The sequence below is a fragment of the Oryza brachyantha genome, chromosome 8 (assembly GCF_000231095.2).
Source record: "Oryza brachyantha chromosome 8, ObraRS2, whole genome shotgun sequence".
NCBI classification, from domain to species: domain Eukaryota; kingdom Viridiplantae; phylum Streptophyta; class Magnoliopsida; order Poales; family Poaceae; genus Oryza; species Oryza brachyantha.
In genome coordinates, this window is record NC_023170.2 from 13,039,931 (window position 1) to 13,058,648 (window position 18,718).

General features: G+C 36.8%; 1 protein-coding gene across 1 annotated transcript; it reads left to right on the forward strand.

The window, feature by feature from the left end:
- Positions 1–9,995: 9,995 nt before the first annotated feature.
- Positions 9,996–10,795, forward strand: LOC121055230 (mini zinc finger protein 4-like). Its single transcript, XM_040527241.1, has one exon. It carries the CDS (start codon positions 10,101–10,103, stop codon positions 10,473–10,475), a length of 375 nt encoding a protein of 124 aa, XP_040383175.1. The 5' UTR covers positions 9,996–10,100; the 3' UTR covers positions 10,476–10,795.
- Positions 10,796–18,718: the final 7,923 nt, after the last annotated feature.

Below are 18,718 nucleotides of genomic sequence, written 5' to 3' on the forward strand. Positions count from 1 at the left end.
GCTTCGAGGAATCTCCAAGGTGGACGCCAAGGAGGAACCACTCATCTTTTACGTGGAAAGTGATAGTTTACGGAATGACTTGTATTTTCAGAGGGAATGGTTGTTTGGCCGTACTAAACGATATGGGAGTTTTCATCTCCTCGATTGAAAAAGTTGATTGGGTCGTTTCCTTGTTTTCCTCTCATGTCGTTGGTGTCAGACAATCTAGTATGTATGTGTTTAATGGATGTTGGTTACCTTTATATATATATATATATATATATATATATATATATATATATATATATATATATTGTATGCATATAATTTAATGTATATTCTTTATATATACTAGTTTATGTAGTCATACTTCTTAACGGAACTATATTTAATACGGAAACAGGTAGATCAAATCATAAATTTTATTTCTAGCATACCAACAAAAAATAAGCTTTAAAATAATAAATAGTCATGGCGTGGTAATTATATATTTTTTAATTTCTTTTTTCCTTGACCAATTGTTGTGTTGGTATCTTTTGGGTTCTTTTTTTGTTTTTCTTTTTTCGTGTGCAGTGTGTGCATTTTAGATCTTGTGTTTTCCTTTTTTTTTCTTGCTTTTTGTGACTAACGGGAAAGAATTATCATCATCACGTAAATATGGTCTGTACCACGTAAAACAGGCTTAAATTTAGTAACCGATGAAAGACCGAAGTTTGGAAACTGAACAGTATAGAGCGTAATTTTCGTCCCCACCACGTAATTCATATTTTACGTTACCTTCGTAAACTACACACAGTAATGCGCGGTACCTTCAAATCTACTTACATCGTACCTTTCGGCCCCTCTTAAGTTTTTGACATAATTGCTCCTATGATCGATTACCTTTTTACCCTTAGTACCATGTACCTCTAATACCTTTTATGAGGTACCTTTTATCGTGGACCTTCATATCTTTGCTATTTTAATAATGCAAATTCTGTAAAAGATCTCATGCAATTAACTTATCTGGTTCTTTTCTGCTTTTGTTTTAGTCTACTCAGAGGTAACAGAAACAAAAAAAAGAGAACAAAACATTTATTTACATTGTTATCTTTTCGCTTCTGCCTATGTTTATAAGCCAAATTTAATTTTTTTTCCGCGTTAAATTTGAAGTTGATTTTGAGGTATTTTTACCATATATTATTTTTTAAAATCTTTGATTTTAGATGGGTAAGAACATGTATATAATAGTTTTAATTATAATTTTTTATAAATATATCATTACATATGACATATTTGTAACCTAAAATAATATTTTGGGCTCCATCGTTTCGCAGTTGCAACTGTTTATAAGCCAAAATTTGAATTTTAGCACTTAATTTTGAACTTGATTTTGTGGTTTTTTTCATCATGGTTTGTTTTACACATTTCACTTTTAAGTCGCTACGGACACGTATATAAAAGTTTTACCTGCAAATTATTTTTCGTTTGCACAAACGCGTTTTCGCTTATTCCTCAAAAAAAAGGAAACAATGGGAGCCTTTTAATTTTAGCCATGGGATTTGAACCCATGACCTTGCCTCCACACACGTTACCTTAACTATCTCACCTATGAAGCACATTAGATTGTTTATTCCATTTTGTTTTTTTGCTATTGATTTTCATACCATGTAACACATATTTGAATCTCTATATGATCTTAAATTAAAAATTAAAAAGTTGTCAACTACAAAATTGGAGTTCTTGATGAGACCTACAGCTTTTCATATAGGAACATTCTTCATCTAAGGTCATTCAAAAATTTTAACCATTTGTTTCCAAAATATATCCAAGTAATTATAATGTGTATTTGTGTAAACAAAAAATTCAAATAAAAATATTATCAATTATTGTAAAGTTGTAGATCAACTTAACATCTACAACTTCGATGTGGAGCATATCTTCATCTGTGGTCATTTGAAAAATTCAAAAATATCATATATTTCAAATAGATCCAATCAATGAGAAATTTCAATCTAGACATGTAAACAATATCAAATGAAAAAAGTTTAATTAAAAAGTTGTAGATCTAGTCGAGATCTACCACTTCTTTATAGAACATGTCTCCATTTGACATTGTTTGCTAAATTCAAAAATTCATTTTCAAAATAGATCTTATACCTTGTAGCGCATATTCGAGCGTATAAACAATTTCAAACGAAAACAATGTCACTTACAAAGTTTTAGAACTTATCAAGCTCTACAGCTTTCCTATTGAAAATGTCTCCATCCAAAATAATTTAAAAATAAAAATATTATTCTTTAAATGAGTATTTTATCATCCATATTAGGTCATAACTACCGCCGTAACGGGCCATAATTATGACCCGTTACAGATAACATCGGTCATCTGTAACGGGTCTACGACCTGTTATTGATTTTGTTCATTTCCGCAATAGGTCATGGTTGTATCTACTTACAAATCATCGGCCCATAATTATGACACTTTACACATAACCTTACATCTATAACATGTAATTTCTAGTAGGCATATTTAAAATGGGCGTTACAAATGAGTTATCCACGACATACGGTATTTTCTATCGATAAAGGAGCCGTTACCGTATTTTCTTTCACGTACTTAGAGCAAGTTCAATAGTATCTCCAACTGCTGGCTATAAATTATCTATAGCTAACCAATTCATACAATAGTCATATACTATACAACTAATATACGGTCGCACCTATCATATACAAATGTTCCTGAAGTCCGTGCTGTAACTGGTTACAAATCTGTAGCGCGCTGCTCTTCTCTCTCCTCTCTTATCACATTGAAATAAGCTTATAGCTTGCTACTATACTGCTCTTGGTGCTAACACGTGGACCGGCCATGTATTCCTCCAACTTTACATCCGAGGATCATCCAACGGCCTTTGCGTCGTAAAAATTCTTGGAGAAAAGAAAAACCGCATCCTAATCATTCTGGCCGGCCTTGCCGACGTCCTACATGTGATGGGCTACGGACGTTGTCCGATCGTACTGCGCGCGGTGCGGATTGATTCCGTGGTTGCTTTCAATTCGCCTCTCGGCTCGACGACTCCATCGATCGATCGCCGGCGAGAGATAGATGGATAGAGTTGAGCAACGTACGTACGGCGGCCGGCTAGCTCTCTCGGCTCGCGCGCGTGCGTACGAACGCCGGCGATGGGCGGCGACAGGGCGCGCTATCGAGGGGGCTCCCACATGTCGCGGCCGCTTCCTTGCATCGCCGACTGTTTCAGTTGAATCGCTTCTCGTACCCCCTCCCGTACCGCTGTTGCTGCAGGCAGCAGAGCAGCCAGCTTAATATTATTTGTAGTCTTTCAGAGCAAAAGATGAATCATTTACATAGCCACGTGTACATACACAGTACACAGGCAGTATACAGTGTACATTAGAGTATTGTGTGGTAGCAGCAAGAGGCAGTGATACCGGAGGAAATCATGTAAGCTCACCCCCTGAAAAAATAATATATATGAATAAATCTGAACATGCATGATTGATTTTTTTTCTAAGGCTGAAGAGAACTACTACTCTAGGGCCGGCAGCCCCCCGTTAGTTAACTTATCTCTCTCGTTTTCCGCGCATACGTTTTTCGAACTGTTAAACGGTGTATTTTTTTCAAAAAATTTCTATACAAAGGTTGTTTTAAAAAATCATATTAATCTATTTTATATTTTTTAATAATTAATAATTAAATAATTATGTACTAATCTATTACTACGTTTTCCGTGCCAGGGCATAAGGTGGTGTTTAGATTGAGAAAAATTTTTAGGAGAAGTGTCACGTCAAATGTTTGACCGGATGTCGAAAGGGGTTTTTGGACACGAATGGAAAAACGAATTTCACGGCTAGCCTAGAAACTGCGAGACGAATCTTTTGAGCCTAATTAATCCGTCATTAGCACACGTTGGTTATTGTAGTACTTATGACTAACCATGGGCTAATTAGGCTTAAAAGATTCGTCTCTAGATTTCTTCCATAACTGTGCAATAAGTTTTTTGGTTCATCTATATTTAATGCTTTATTTAGATGTCTAAAAATATGATGTGATAGTTTTGGAAAAAAAATTAGGAACTAAATAAGGCATAAGTTAATTTATAACCCAGAAAAGAAAGTGGCCTAGATAAGACTGGACCAGCGTCGGCTATAGCTAGAAAGCTAGAACTACATGCAGATGCAGGTCAGGGAAAAGGTAAATTTGTTTACATATAATCAGGGGGCCATCCCTAGAAATTAGGGGCTCCGGTTCAAAATGCTAATTGGGGTCCTTTAATAAATGGCCAGTGAAACTAATTTTACTCATCAAATAGATAACTTAAATATATATTCTTCAATACAAATATACAATATATAAAAATATATAAAAAAAACATTAGTTATTGTTGCCAGCGATGAAGCTGTGACCTGGACGCTCCGTTCGTGTTGTTGGCCCGCTGCTATTGTGGATGGCGACTATACGAGAGGACACGATGATGCGAGATGAATACGAGAAGTCGCGATGATGCGACTCAGAGCTCACCGCTTGCGATGATACTGTCATTTCCGCTTTCAATTATCGTTTGCTACTAGTTTGAGGGCCCATGAATTTTGGGGCCGTGTTCGATCATGCACCTCACACATTCCTGTGGACGGCCCTGCATCTAGTAGTATCGGTGAACAACAACGAGCAAAGAGGGATATATATATATAATTTGATTAGGTTCCTCGGAACTCGGAACATTTGATTAGTACTTTTAATTTTTTTCCCTTCAAATATTTCTCGTAAGTTATATGGAGAGGAGAGGGTTGTAGGCATGTAATTAAAGTCTTTCATGTAGGCATGTTCAAACATTGGACCGGGCTGCGACCAAGCCTAGAGAAATCCCGATTGAAAAACCTAGATTCGAGCCCAGGCTTTTTTGAGTTTTTTTTTTTTTTTGGTTTTCTAGGTTTTAGGCTTAAATAGATGGGCTCAGGCCTGGCCCGGTGTATAGTCGGGTCTGGGCATGCCCTATTTTCATGTGAAAATAAGATATCCGCCGTGTATCTATTTTCCTAAACAGAGCACGAGACGCGTGGGGTAGGGGTGCAAGAGGAGGCAGAATGCGATGTGTGGCACGCACGCGTGGGCGATCGATCGATCAGAACCAGCCAAGTTTAATTCGTTACGCCTGGGACAGTGCTGGAACGGGACCAGACGGATTCATATATCTACGTGATATATCGCTGTCGTAATTTAGAGGTTTCAGCTAGCTAGCTAGATACTGTCATCACCGAGAGCTGACTGAGATCGATCGATCGATCTGTGCGAGCTTGCTAGCTAAGCTAAGCTACTACTGCTTGTACTGACCAGCATATGCAACTCTTGTTTTAACTTTTTTTTTTAACGAAACTGAAAGCATTGCATGTTCGTTGCTGGCAGCTATCTAGGGGTTCTTTTAGCAGATGTCGTTGCTCAAATTAATCGTGCTAATTAATTAAAGATTCATCATTTATGTCTAGTTTCTACTTGTTTGCACCTAGATCTGCATAGACGGTTGGGAAGAGGTATGTAACAGGTAAGTAGCCCTACCTCTTGCATACCTCTAGTTTGCACCTAGATCTGCATGACTAAGGGGCTGCTTGGATCCAGTGATTTTTTTTTCTCTTGTCACATTGGATGTTTGAACGTTAATTAGGAATATTAAATATAGTCTGATAACAAAACTAATTGCATAAATAAAAGTTATTTCATTAGACAAATTTTTTAAGCCTAATTAATCCACGATTAACAAATGGTTACTGTAGCATCACATTCACTAATCATGGACTAATTAGGCTCAATAGATTCGTCTCGGGAAATAGCCAAAGTGTGTGGTGGGTTTTATTAATAGTCTATATTTAATACTTCTAATTAATGTCCAAACATTTGATGTGACAGGGACAAAAAAATCAAGAGGGATCCAAACACTCCCTATGCGTATACTTCCTCCGTCTAGAAAATTTTATTGTTTTGGTTTTGTCTGCAGCGTTTGACCATCCGTCTTATTTAAAATTTATTAATAAAATCAGAAAAATTAGTCACGCGTAAAATACTATTTATGTTTTAATCATCTAATAAAAATAAAAAATATTAATCACATTTTTTAAAAAAACACAAAGAGCCAAACATTATATCCAAAAAATAAAAAAAAGAACCTATTTTAGAACGGGGAGAGTATATAACATCAGGAAAAATATACCCCCTAGATTGCACCTAAGTTATATGCCACATCACAGCACAAGCACCATCGACCGGATCGCAAGGTGAATCCTTCTATATTAATATTGGGATAACCATACATAAAGAGGGAAAGCGGGCTTGTTTAATTCACAAAAAAAAATTATCACATCGTATATTTGACCGGATATCGAAAGACTATTTCAGCGACTAATTGAAAAACTAATTACATAGGTTGTCAAAAGACCACGAGACAAACTTTTTAAACCTAATTATTCTGTTAACAGCACATATGAGTTACTGTAGCTATTATAGATAATTATGGACTAATTAAGCTCAAAAGGTTCCTCTCGTGAATTCCTTCTAGACAGTCCCTAAGGATGTGTTTGGTTGGCTGAACTTCCCTGGATGAGAGATGGCCGTCCAGTTTTTTAATGTGTTTGGTTCGCGGACGAAGCTGGATATGGTAGCAGGAGAGGAATATTGCATGAAGATGTTGGATGGGTGTATCCAGCCAAATTGGCTGGATGAGCTCATCCACCTTCGCTAGCTAACGGTGTTCATTAGTGATTGTTTAGTGATAATTAGCGTGTTTTATTATTAATTAGTAATTAACAAGTTTAAATTAGTATTAATTAATGATGATAGATGTATTTTATTATTAATTTATACTAATTATGATAATATATATGTTGATTAATTAATATTACTATTTATTAATAATTAAATATGTTTATCTCGTCCCTCCAACTAAATAAAATATTAAATCATTACATCCATCCAAACAAACATCACCGTATCCTTAAATATAAATATAAGAATGACCACCACCAAGCGCACCGTGAGTAGACATGGATGGAAGCAAGAGACAAGCAGCCACACATTCCACATAAAAATAATAGAACAAACTGCTCAGCTAGCATGCTAGATAGCTGATTAGTACAGTATCCATCAAGCTGGCTCCATCCTGTCATGGCCGCGACCCTGTTCTTCCATGACAGCATGCATGCTACTGGAGCAAGCAGGGATCGAAGAAATGAATAATGAGAACAAAAAAGGAAAACACACAACAACGTTGTCCGGGCCGGGAATCTGGCCGGCTCCATCAATACGTAATACTCCGTACGTACGTTGTGATTACTGTATACACACCAATTTTTGCAACCAGGTGCATGCTGCGTACTCCTCATCATTTTGCAAACCCTGCACATGCTGCAACAGTAAGGTGAAGCCTATGCAACAGCGGATGCGGCAATGCAATTGCAAGGCTAGCTAAGGCTCTTGATTCTACGTATGGCCAAGATAAATAATTAATTAATCCATAGAAACGGAAATAAACAAAGTAATAAATTATCTATCTACATGTGATAATTTCTTTACATTTGCATGATTTTTTAAAGATAATTGAAATTTATTCCATCATTTGCTTCAAGTGAACTATAGCCTTGCATGTTGAATTAACAACCATGAATTACAAATATCATAACTTGATTATAAATAAGAAATCTAGTACTTAGAATGTTGAAATATCCTAGCCCGTTTAAAGCATAGTAGTAGTATGAGTTTAGCCCATGTGGTCTAGAAGTGGAAGTATAGTGGTGGTTTAGTATCATCTTGGAAGTTTAGGTAGGTAAGAGTCTGCTTATAAGCCTCTGTGCTCTAACCATGGTATCCTCAGGTTAACCCTTTTACACGAAACGAAGACGAAAGTGTAAACATTATACATACGAGCGGATCTTCAACGGCGCACTATTAATTACATATTAGTGCTTTAAAACTCAACGATAGATTTTTTTTACTATAACAAAACTTAAAACCTAAAATAAACTATAAATTACTTTTTTTCAAAAAAAAATTGCATGTCGTTGACAAGCCAACAAACAGATCACGATGATTGCACGAGTAGCTAGCTAGAATAGAACACATCCACAGTGGGGGGCCCGCTGGCAGCTACTTACGTGGCGTCGTCGCAGATGGGGCGAAGTGGTCAAGCAAGTTAATTAAGGTCGTAGCCAGTCATTAGAGCAAGTCTAATAATATAAATTAATGCTTATAATAAAGACTATTTCTAACCCACCTATATAATATAATAGTTAACTCTTTATCATTAATACATAATCCATTTATCATTCTCATAGAGTTTCTTAGTTACTGTGTCTGAGCCGGTTGTAACTCACAGCCAACTTCTTATCTCTCTTCTCATTTCTCCTCCACCTTAGTATTTACTCAGCGTGCAGTCTAGTATTCTCTTACCGAAGATGGAGGAAGGGCCAAAAATGAGGATGCAATACAATGCAAACCCAGCTGCCAACTTCAGTATCTCGCTAGCCTGGCACTCTCCTCCTTCCTTCCTTCCCAATCACCAGCTCCTGCCCCCACATGTACTACCCATAGCCTTTTGACCTACCTGCTTAGGTTTCATCTCATGCATCTCATGAACCCTAGCTTGATTGGTCCATCAATTGGATCTCACCGAGAAAGAGAAGATATCGATCCATCCAAATGGGTGTGCCTGAGTACGTACCAAAATCGACCTAGTTGTGTATATATGTATAATTAAAGCGTGACCGCCCCTCGCTTTTATACATGAAGATAAAAATATGAAACTATATGAAAGTATTTTCATCGCTCGGTTAGATATTTATTTATTTCTTACATGTTAAGTTCAAATTTTTAAAAAAATAAAAAAAGATTAATATATAATATATCACTACACAAATATTTAAGTTCAAATTCGATTTTACATGTTGTAACAAAAATAACAAATTTAATCGTGAGTGTACGCATACTAGTTTTACTCTTTTTTTAGTTATCACAGCTTGTAGAACTTGAATTTAAACTTGTATATTTATATAGTCATATAGAAAAAAATTAAATTATTTTATAACTATTTATGTGACATGCACAAAAGCAGTTGATGTCCAACCGGGGATGCATATCCATCTCCCAAAACTATGGATCATTCTTTAACAAATTCTTATTCTGCTAATAATAGAGTATCCCCACATAAGAGATGCCACAACTTCAAAATATCTAGAAACTACTTTTACTCAGCAGTCTTGCATGTTTTCTTCAGTGATAAAAGTGTGAGCATTAATTAGAGCAACCCTAATGCAAGACATAAATCTATAAGATTTACTCCGGTCCAATAAAATGTACCTCTAGGTACCGGTACCTCACGGTACTAAATGGGTTTTCACCATTAGATCAAGCTGAGCAAGATGAGCATTGTTAGATCCAACAATCAGCAATAATTTAGTACAACGAGGTATTTTGTATTGGACTAGAACAAATATCTAAATGTATACCTACATAGGAATAGTAGTAGAGATTATATTAATTTCAGTAGTAACCAGTCGTAGTAGTAAATAGGTGTGTGTGTCATAAAAACCAATGTGTAATATTTGCACATATGGGCCAAGAATTAAAGAAAGGAACATGTGGATAGTGCAAGAGGAGGAGAGAAGGGAGCTGGTAGTATACACTAGTATGGCAGTAGCAGTGACGTTTGGCTGTGTTGCAACAGTGAGGTGGAATTGGCTGGACCATCAATTCAGCCAGCCAGAACATTAGCTAGCTAGCTCTAGGTCGTCTTCGATCTCTCTCTCCCTCTCCCAATCCACCGGCGTCAATGTATGAAAGGCTCTCGCATGTGAGCGAGCTTTATGCACGCCATTGCCATTGCCATTAGGTACATGGTGGTGTGTGCTTGCTTTACTTGCCTGCACGCTGAGCTACCTAGCCGGCCGGCTATAAATCTCTCTGTGCACTGTGCATGATCCCATCGTCTTCTTCCCCAGCTAGCTACCTCTCTCATCGCAGCTCGATCGATCGATCGATTGATCTGTAGCTTCTTGGATTTCTCCATCAGAGTGGTTGTAAGTCAAGATAGCCAAGAAACCCTACTGTGCTTTTTTTTCTGTGAAGAAGCGAGAGGAGGGAGATGATGAAGAGGATGGTGGTACTGAGGCGGTGCCAGCCGCCGCCGCCACCGCCGGCGGCGCCGGCGGCGACGGCGGTGGGAGCTGGGTGCTGCGGCAGGGTGAGGTACGGGGAGTGCAGGAGGAACCACGCGGCGAGGATGGGCGGGCACGCGGTGGACGGGTGCCGGGAGTTCCTCGCCGAGGGGGAGGAGGGCACCGGCGGCGCGCTCCGCTGCGCCGCGTGCGGCTGCCACCGCAGCTTCCACCGCCGGGTGGTCGTGCCGCAATGCTGCTGCTACGACGCGGCGGCGGCCGCCGCCGCCTCCGTGGGGTGGGAGTGGCGGGACTGCTCGCCGGAGTCATCCTCCTCGGCGTCCAGCACAGCGGCCAGCTAGCTGCGACGACGGCAAAGAGAGTGATCAGTCCACGCCGGCGGCCGGCGCGCCGCCGCGACGGCCGCGTCACGTTTCGCCCATGACAACGTCGATCGCCAGGTGTTCGACCGCATCATATCGATCCATCCATGCAACTCTCTCCTCTCCTTTTTTGCACGCTGAATTCGTTACTGCCGCCTCTTGTTCATCACTTCATCTCTGACTTCATCAGCCTAGCGAGTGATCGAGCGTGCGATTATATTCATGATTCAATCTCTCTTAATTTAGTCTGTTGCTACTGGTATATTGATTAATTGTACGTAACCAATTATCCATTGGAATTTCTTTCTCTGTGTTGATTATTAATCTCTATGTTCATATTTTATTGGATCTTAATTTTTTGCCTCCCATGATTGAATCCTCAGTCCCAATTTATGTTTAGAAAACATAAATTTTACAGAAATTTGGCAAGATGTTTGGGGAAAACTTTATTACTTTGACTCTGGCCTTGACTATCCCTAATTTTTCGGTCAAACGAGTGCTTGAGGCACGCACCCCAAATTCTCAAATTCAGAAGAGGTGAGCAAAATCTCTTTTATATATATCCACATGAACTCCCCCAGGATTTTCATGTAACCCATTAAGTTTCAGTTCAGCAAGAAATTAAATTGGAACTCACCCCAAGATTTCCAAATTGTGCGGAGAACTCCAGACATTTGATTTGGTGCATATATAAATATCAAAATACAGTCAACATATATGCAAACAAATATGCATGCATGCATGTATATATTTCCATGACGATGAACAGGTTTATTGCATATATCCATGAATATTGGGGATGTAGTGCACTGACAATTACCTAGAATCTAATTACAACATGCAGCCGATCTTAAACTGTTTGTAGTACAGATTTAATCCCCTTGCCACGTACTACTACTGCTGTAACTACTGTAGCTAGTGTCATTGCCTGCAGCTTAGCCTTTTCTTTCAGCGCTGCTGGTAAAGTTTTTGGCCCCAATAAATACGGGGATGTGCGTGCAATTCATGGCGCTGTTCGTGGACACGAACCACATTTTTATTTTGACATTTATGTGGTAGGAAAAGTTAGATGCCGTGTGTATCTACTAATCTACTAAGCATATATATATATATATATATATATATATATCATTCTTTTTTTTATGTTTATGCTTATAGCTCCGCACCGCATATGTCAAATTTATAATTTTTAGCATTAAATTTGGAGTTGGTTTGGCGGTTTTTGTTGTAGTTTATTTTAAATTTAACTTATATATGTACGTATATAAAATTTTTATTTATAAGTTAATTATTTTTTGTTTGTAAATATAGAGTCGTTTCTTTTTTTCGGAAAAAGCAAAACGGTCACCCCCAACGTGTACAGCATGGATGCATGCGTTGTTGGACCTGATACGATCTCGATCGATCGATCAATGCTCTATATACGACCTCGACAGGAGCATAAAAGAATAGCACGGCAACAACAATAATAAAAAACACATTAACTCGCAGAGAATTCATGCACGTTATAAATGGTTATAAATTTCTGTCATTTTCTCGATTAGGTCTCATTGGCATTCTTGATCTGTTCGTAGTTTTAATTAATTTGCCACAAGCACTGGAAAAAAATATTTATTCACAAATGTAACAGCCAGAAAATTAATTTCAGTAGATTCATTCAATTCAGCCCAGGTAAGAAAAAAAGCCCAACAGTTGCAGAAATTTCTGAGAGCACTGGTACGGTGATATGGGCTGTAAAGGCCCAGTAGGCCGTGATGGGCCCTCCACAGCAAGGATACGGGCCTCATTTCAAACTGTTCGGCAAGATCAGACTGTGGGCCCTGTCTTAATGGGATGTCTAGTTGGTGCATAATTAATTAAGTATGTTAGATACAAAAAAATTGAAAATTTTATTAATCTAATTGTCAAAGAAACTTTTTATAATATTTTAAATATATACTACATCCGTTTCATAATGCAAGACATTTGATTTTTTTGTTGCAACATTTGATCATTTGTCTTATTCAAAAATTTAGTACAAGTATAAAAAATGACAAGTCGTGCTTAAATTTCTTTTGATAATAAAGTAGGTCACAATCAAAATAAATGATATTTCCATAATTTTTAAATAAGACAAATGGTCAAACATTGCAACTAAAAAATCAAGTATCTTATATTATGAAACGGAGAGAGTGCTATGTAATAGTTTTGAAATATGCATGTGGAAACCGAGGAAATGGAAGTTGAGAAAGAGTGGAACTAAGCACAGCCTCTGGCAAGTCCTCGTTCCTCAAAGTCTATTACCTCTTCATGGTCCATCCAACCTGGCATCCCAGCCCAGGCCCAAGAAAGTCCAAGTTTTTGTTGGCTTAGGGCCCAGGCTTCTCCCTCTTTCTTTTTTCTTTGTCTCTGCACTAGGCTTAGGGTGTATTTGTTGGGCACTACACTGTAGCAAGGTTGTATAGCATATGATGATCTATATTTTGTTGCATATTATAATCCAAGTTAACTGTTTGGTTTGGTGGATGCGATGAGCTAATTTTTTTTGTTTGATTGGATGTACAATGGTGAATAGAATAAAATAATAAAGTATTAATCCATAGCTAAATATACCTACTATTACTAATCTTATAACAATTAACACTAATTAAAAATATACTAACTATCCATAATCAACACTAATCTTAAAATGATAATCACTAATCAACAATAAAATATACTAATTATCACTAATTATTTGCTAATGATCTTTGTTAGCAAGGTGGATGTCCAGCCAAATTAGTCGGGTTCATTCATCCATCATATTTAAGAAATATTACTTGGATGACCACCATATCCATCCTTTATGTGTGGACCAAGCATTGCAAAATAATAATAATAATAATAAAACATGGCAGCCACGTCCCATCCACACATATTCATTTAACCAAACATACCTTTAGGCATGCAATTTTTGCCTCGGCCTTTTTTTGGCCCAACCTGGCCCAACGTTTGAGTAGGTCTAGAACTGCACGCTTGATCCGACACAGTGAGCTAATTAACTTCAATCATAGTTCAAATTCTGGTCCATGTACATGTTAGTTTTATGAGGTCAAGTATTTATCATTGATCTCCTTTTTCTTTGAGTGTAATTTGTATGTGTAGTGATATCTACATGTCTTCCTTGCAATGAAGAAAAAAACATGGTTTAACTGCTACAACTCAATTCAATTATGAAATTAAGCAACATCTAAAGAGTTATTCAGACCCCTAATTGGCCAAACTATTCCAAGCTATCTGAAATGGTTCACCCCAAGCTCTCAATGTATATGTTCACTACAAAAAAAGGTCAGTGCAGATGGAGCCACAGTCTAATCTGATCTGATCTTTGTGATTCCAATCAATGATGCCACTCATGGATGGCTTGCAACAGCAGCATGCATGATTAGCTGCTGATAATTAAGCCCATCAAACCGATAAACCTGTCTCACTAGTCCATGTCCACAAAGCTAAATATGAAATGGCAACCCCCTATTGACCAAATGGGAAGATAATTGAGGGCACTGTTTCTGACCAGTCTATTACCAACTTGTTAATAATGGTTAGTTATCATATCTTGGAATAAAGAGGAGAAAATGATGGAAAAGTAACAACCTGATGACACTTTCGGCCATCTTTGATTGGGTTTTCAGAGATAAGATCCTCATCTCCTTGGCCATCACCTAATGTTTCGCTCACACATTATACCTTTCTCGATTATGAGACGCATCATCTTTTAGTCCACCGTAGACCCGGTGTATGTATCAAGATTATCCTGAATCCAAGATGGGCATAACAGCGATGTTGCCAATTTACCATGAGCAGGCACTGGAGTTGGTTGGCAATGATGTGTATTATGATTCTTATTTTTTTTAATTTAAGTTTAGAAATAGTTCTAGGGGTTTTGTTCGTCACTTTCAACATATGGCTCTCTTTGCTAAGAATATGAGTAAAATTCTACCAAAAAATATTTTAAAAGTCAAACTTTACAATTCAGAAAAAATTTGGGTTGTAATACTGGTACTACTAAACCAAGCCCAGCTGAAGAAGACATGTTACTGCTTATGTATACCTAGTTATTTAGGTCATATTTGAGATAGATTGGAGATGGATGGAAAGTGGATTATCTGATTTTGTGATCGCTATTTAAGGGTATAAACTAATAAACTTACTACTAGAAAGCTAAATTATTTTAGAAAAGTACTATGAGAAAATTTACATGGAAATTTTTGTACAGAACACACTATTTAGAAGCTTCGATAGCATGCTCACGAAAATCTAGAATCTAGAATAAAAAGAACATGGCTAGGCAATAGGCATATCAGGAAATGATTATGCAAGTTCAGCAAAGTGAACAGGGATCAATACTGCAACCTCCTCTGGATCTGAATGTTTAACAAATGGACATGGTCTACAAAGGCCATGAGAATCACTGTCAGGATTAGGCCTCAGCTTTTCTATTATCCACAGGGAATCTTTGTGGAGGACATCCATGAAAGCTATTATTGCTAAAGAGAGGAGATATTGAGTGCCACCCATGCTGTCAATTGCACACACAAGTATCAATGATGTTTGTGCTCCACTTGGTGACCTGGAATGTGGACTGTTTGGAAGCTTGTTTGCACATAATTGTCTGCACAAGAGCATGGATTTTTATCAAAGATTGCTTTTTTTTTTTACTCGATGGCAATGTCAGGTGCACACAATTGAGTGGAAATCATGCCTCTGATTTTGTGCCGATGCCAGCCATATCTTGGAGCATTTTTCTTTTGCCCCACCCAAAATCAGTAGAATGTGGATTCTGATTATGCATGCAGTCATAGTGAGACACTATATATTCAGTTGCATAAAAGATTAAAAAAAAACTGATTCTTGTACTGCCAAACTTGGATCCTTCTGTGGATTAATCCAAGTGATTGATAAGCTAATATGCTCGACCATATCATCCCTATGTTTCTATATATTCTTCGAGAGTGGTTTTAGGTCATTGAGAATGTACTGATAAAGGATTCGCTTGTTGAACGTGTCTGGCTCCTAGAGAACTCACTATATTTTTCTTTGTGTATACTGGCATATCGCCCCTATGTTGTAACAGGATTTTATTTTAAAAATATCATTAGTATGTTATTAAAATAGAGTTAATAAAAATAGTTTAATATATAACTCAATTATTTTTATTTTAAGAAATAGGAGAGAGTTGGTGGTGGAGCAAGTGATAGATTCACCACCACCACAAACTAGTTCCTTCTCTAGGAGTAGATATCAGTTTCTCAAGATCTTGAAAATGTTTTTTTATTGGTTAAACCACTGGGGAGCAAACAGGGAATTTCGACAAGAGGTGTATCATGTGAGTACCGCTGCATAAAAAAGAGCGTTCAGAAAGGCAATATGGATAATTAAGCCAGAGTTTACACGCATCAAACTTTTGACTTCCTTAAGTCCTAACTTTAGTATGTTGACATTTTCCCTCTTTGGGTATGACATGCCTTTCCAACAACATGTGCAATTATTCCTGGGGGATAACCTCTTAATACTTTTTAGCATCCTAAAAAAATTGCAGTCGATTTTTCCTGGCCAACTTGGATATTTATCGTACATTATGGCAAGTAGCATATGGATAGATGGATGCGCTTCCAATTCGTTGTAATGTTAGCTAAATAAACTTAGTTTAATTTTTAAGACTACCAAAAGTAAATTTAGTTTATTGGGTCGAAATTAACCATTACATGTGTTTCGACTCACATTCGTTTCTGACAACGTACCATCTATCTATCCAAATGACCCAAACTAGCATAGGCTTGCCTACATTCCTAAATTGTGCTAAGAGTGAAAATGATATATAATGAAAGTATAGTAGTGGAATATAGTGATGGAGACATCTACATATGACTCTATACAGTAGGATTTAAATATGTGTACCTAAAAATTTTTACTCATTCAGGTGTGGTTTCTATATAATTTAGCAAAGTTGGGAATTTGTCACTAACACTCGCCTAATTGAATATGTGTTCAGAAATGTACTCGCAGGTATGTGCGTATATATATAGTGGTGTGTATATGTGTGCATCTTTCTGTAATCGAAAATATTCATACGTAGACCATAGCCATGATAGTTAGTATGGTTGTATTGAGTTAAGTTGCGAGAAAACTAGATCATATAAGATTTATACCGATAGTTCTTAATTTTAATGCCACAAAACTACATAGGAATTTCACAGTACTACAAAACTACATAGGAATTTCACAGTACTTTCTTTTTAAAGAAAAAAATAATTACGAGGACATAAAATTCAACAGCACAATAAAAAACTGCTTGTTGGCTTATGTGCATATCCAAAATTTGAGAGTCGACTCTGAGATGTTCTCATCATATTCTATTTTTAGCCTTAGCTTTTAAACTTCTTTTACCTATAATCACTTCTTTTATTTTCAACGGTTTTTCAAATAGAGCAAACCACCCCTTTGGTACTCTCATGTTTAACTAAAGTTTAGCTTTTTGTCATGGATTATGTAACACTGGGTACCGAGCAAATGGGTGTAAAGCCTAGTGGCACTCTAGTAGCATATTCTGGTTCCTGGGTTCATATTATTCTCAAATTTTTGAAGGTATTTAGTTTAAAAAAGTCTGGCTAGTTACTTAACCGGCGGTATGTTTGTTAACCGGCATGGAAAACATGACAATAGATTAATTTATGATTAATTAATTATTTACTATAAAAATAAAAATAGATTAATCTAAAATTTTTAAACAACTTTCATATATAAAATTTTAAAAATATATATACCGTTTAGTATTTTGGAAACATATGTACAGCCGTGCAGAAAACAGAGAATATGGGTTATTAAGCAGCATTGGCAAACGCAGCCTAAGAACACTAGTTAAAAAAAGACCTACGGAAGACAGAGCCTCGTGTTCGTGGCAGGGTCTCAAAGAACGAATTATTGCCCGAACCTTGGTTTGTGGCCTTTTTCGATTGGTTTTGGATGAGATTTCTTCGTAGTTTGAAAGGTATGAGAACGGTATTTACCTCCGGTGATCTAGTTTTGTGTAATGCGGGGTACCAATCAAAAGTTGAAGATACCACACAAAAGGCTGTGTTCTTGGGTTGGGTAGGTAAGCGGCGTATAAAATGTAACATTTTTAAAGCAACTTTTCTATTAAAAATTTTCATAAAAAACACAGTATTTAGCAGTTTAGAAGTGTATGCGTGAAAAATAAGAGAATCTTAATTATTAAGCGGTATGAATGAACGCGGCCATAGTATTTTTCTTTAAAAAAAGATGCTATCATGCCATATGTGTTCTTTTGTTAGATAAAGATAAAATATTATCTATTTTTTATGATAGCTATTTCATAGTATCATAGTAGAAATAATAAGATTAATTACTACAAGTCAAAACTAAAAACATGAGACAATCCTTATAAAAAATATATTTTATAAAAAGGACAGTTTAGTATTTTGGGAAGTGTCCGTATAAAAGGCGAGAAATAATTACCCTATAAAAACGCCGCCCATGTTGTTTTCTTATGGTTATAATCGACAGTGACGTGCCAAAAATGCTTTTGGACGGAAGGTGCCGTATTTGATGTTTTGAACGAGAGGTAAAAGTAAACCATGAAAGCCCAAAAAAATAATAAAAAGAAAGATTATCATGTTGTCACATCCTGACAGTATCCTGTAGGCAGATGAGCTCATGTACGCCAAGCATGCTTTGACAGAAAAAGAAGAAAGATACATCATATTGAAAGAGACATTATTTGGAAGATATAACATGTTTAGCAACAATGTAAAAAGTAATTCAAATCCCAGGATAAGAAGAAAAATCACTGTTCCAAATGGACCCAAAAGGTACCTTGAATTGTGTACAGCTCATCAGTGGTAGGAATTGAACAAGCTGAATAGCTGATGACACCAAATTAATACTTCATGAGAAAGCATATAATGATAACAAGTTACTAGCTACTAGCCCATATTGATTGGCCAGGATAAGCTTTTATTTTCAAGCTTGGTAATGGAAAAAGGCAGCTATAAGCCTACAATGGTGCTATTGCATCATGGAGTACTCCCTTCTTCCCCAGAACAAGTCAAACTTTAGGTTTACATGTCCAGTGTCTGACTATTCATCTTATTTTAAAAAAATTTTAAAAAAACTAGTCACGCGTAAAGTACTATTCATAATTTATCATCAAATAAAAACAAAAATATTAATCGTAAAAAAATTCA

Excerpts from the sequence above, each read along its gene's own strand:
- LOC121055230 (XM_040527241.1), top strand. The coding sequence starts at position 10,101 with ATGATGAAGAGGATGGTGGTACTGAGGCGGTGCCAGCCGCCGCCGCCA.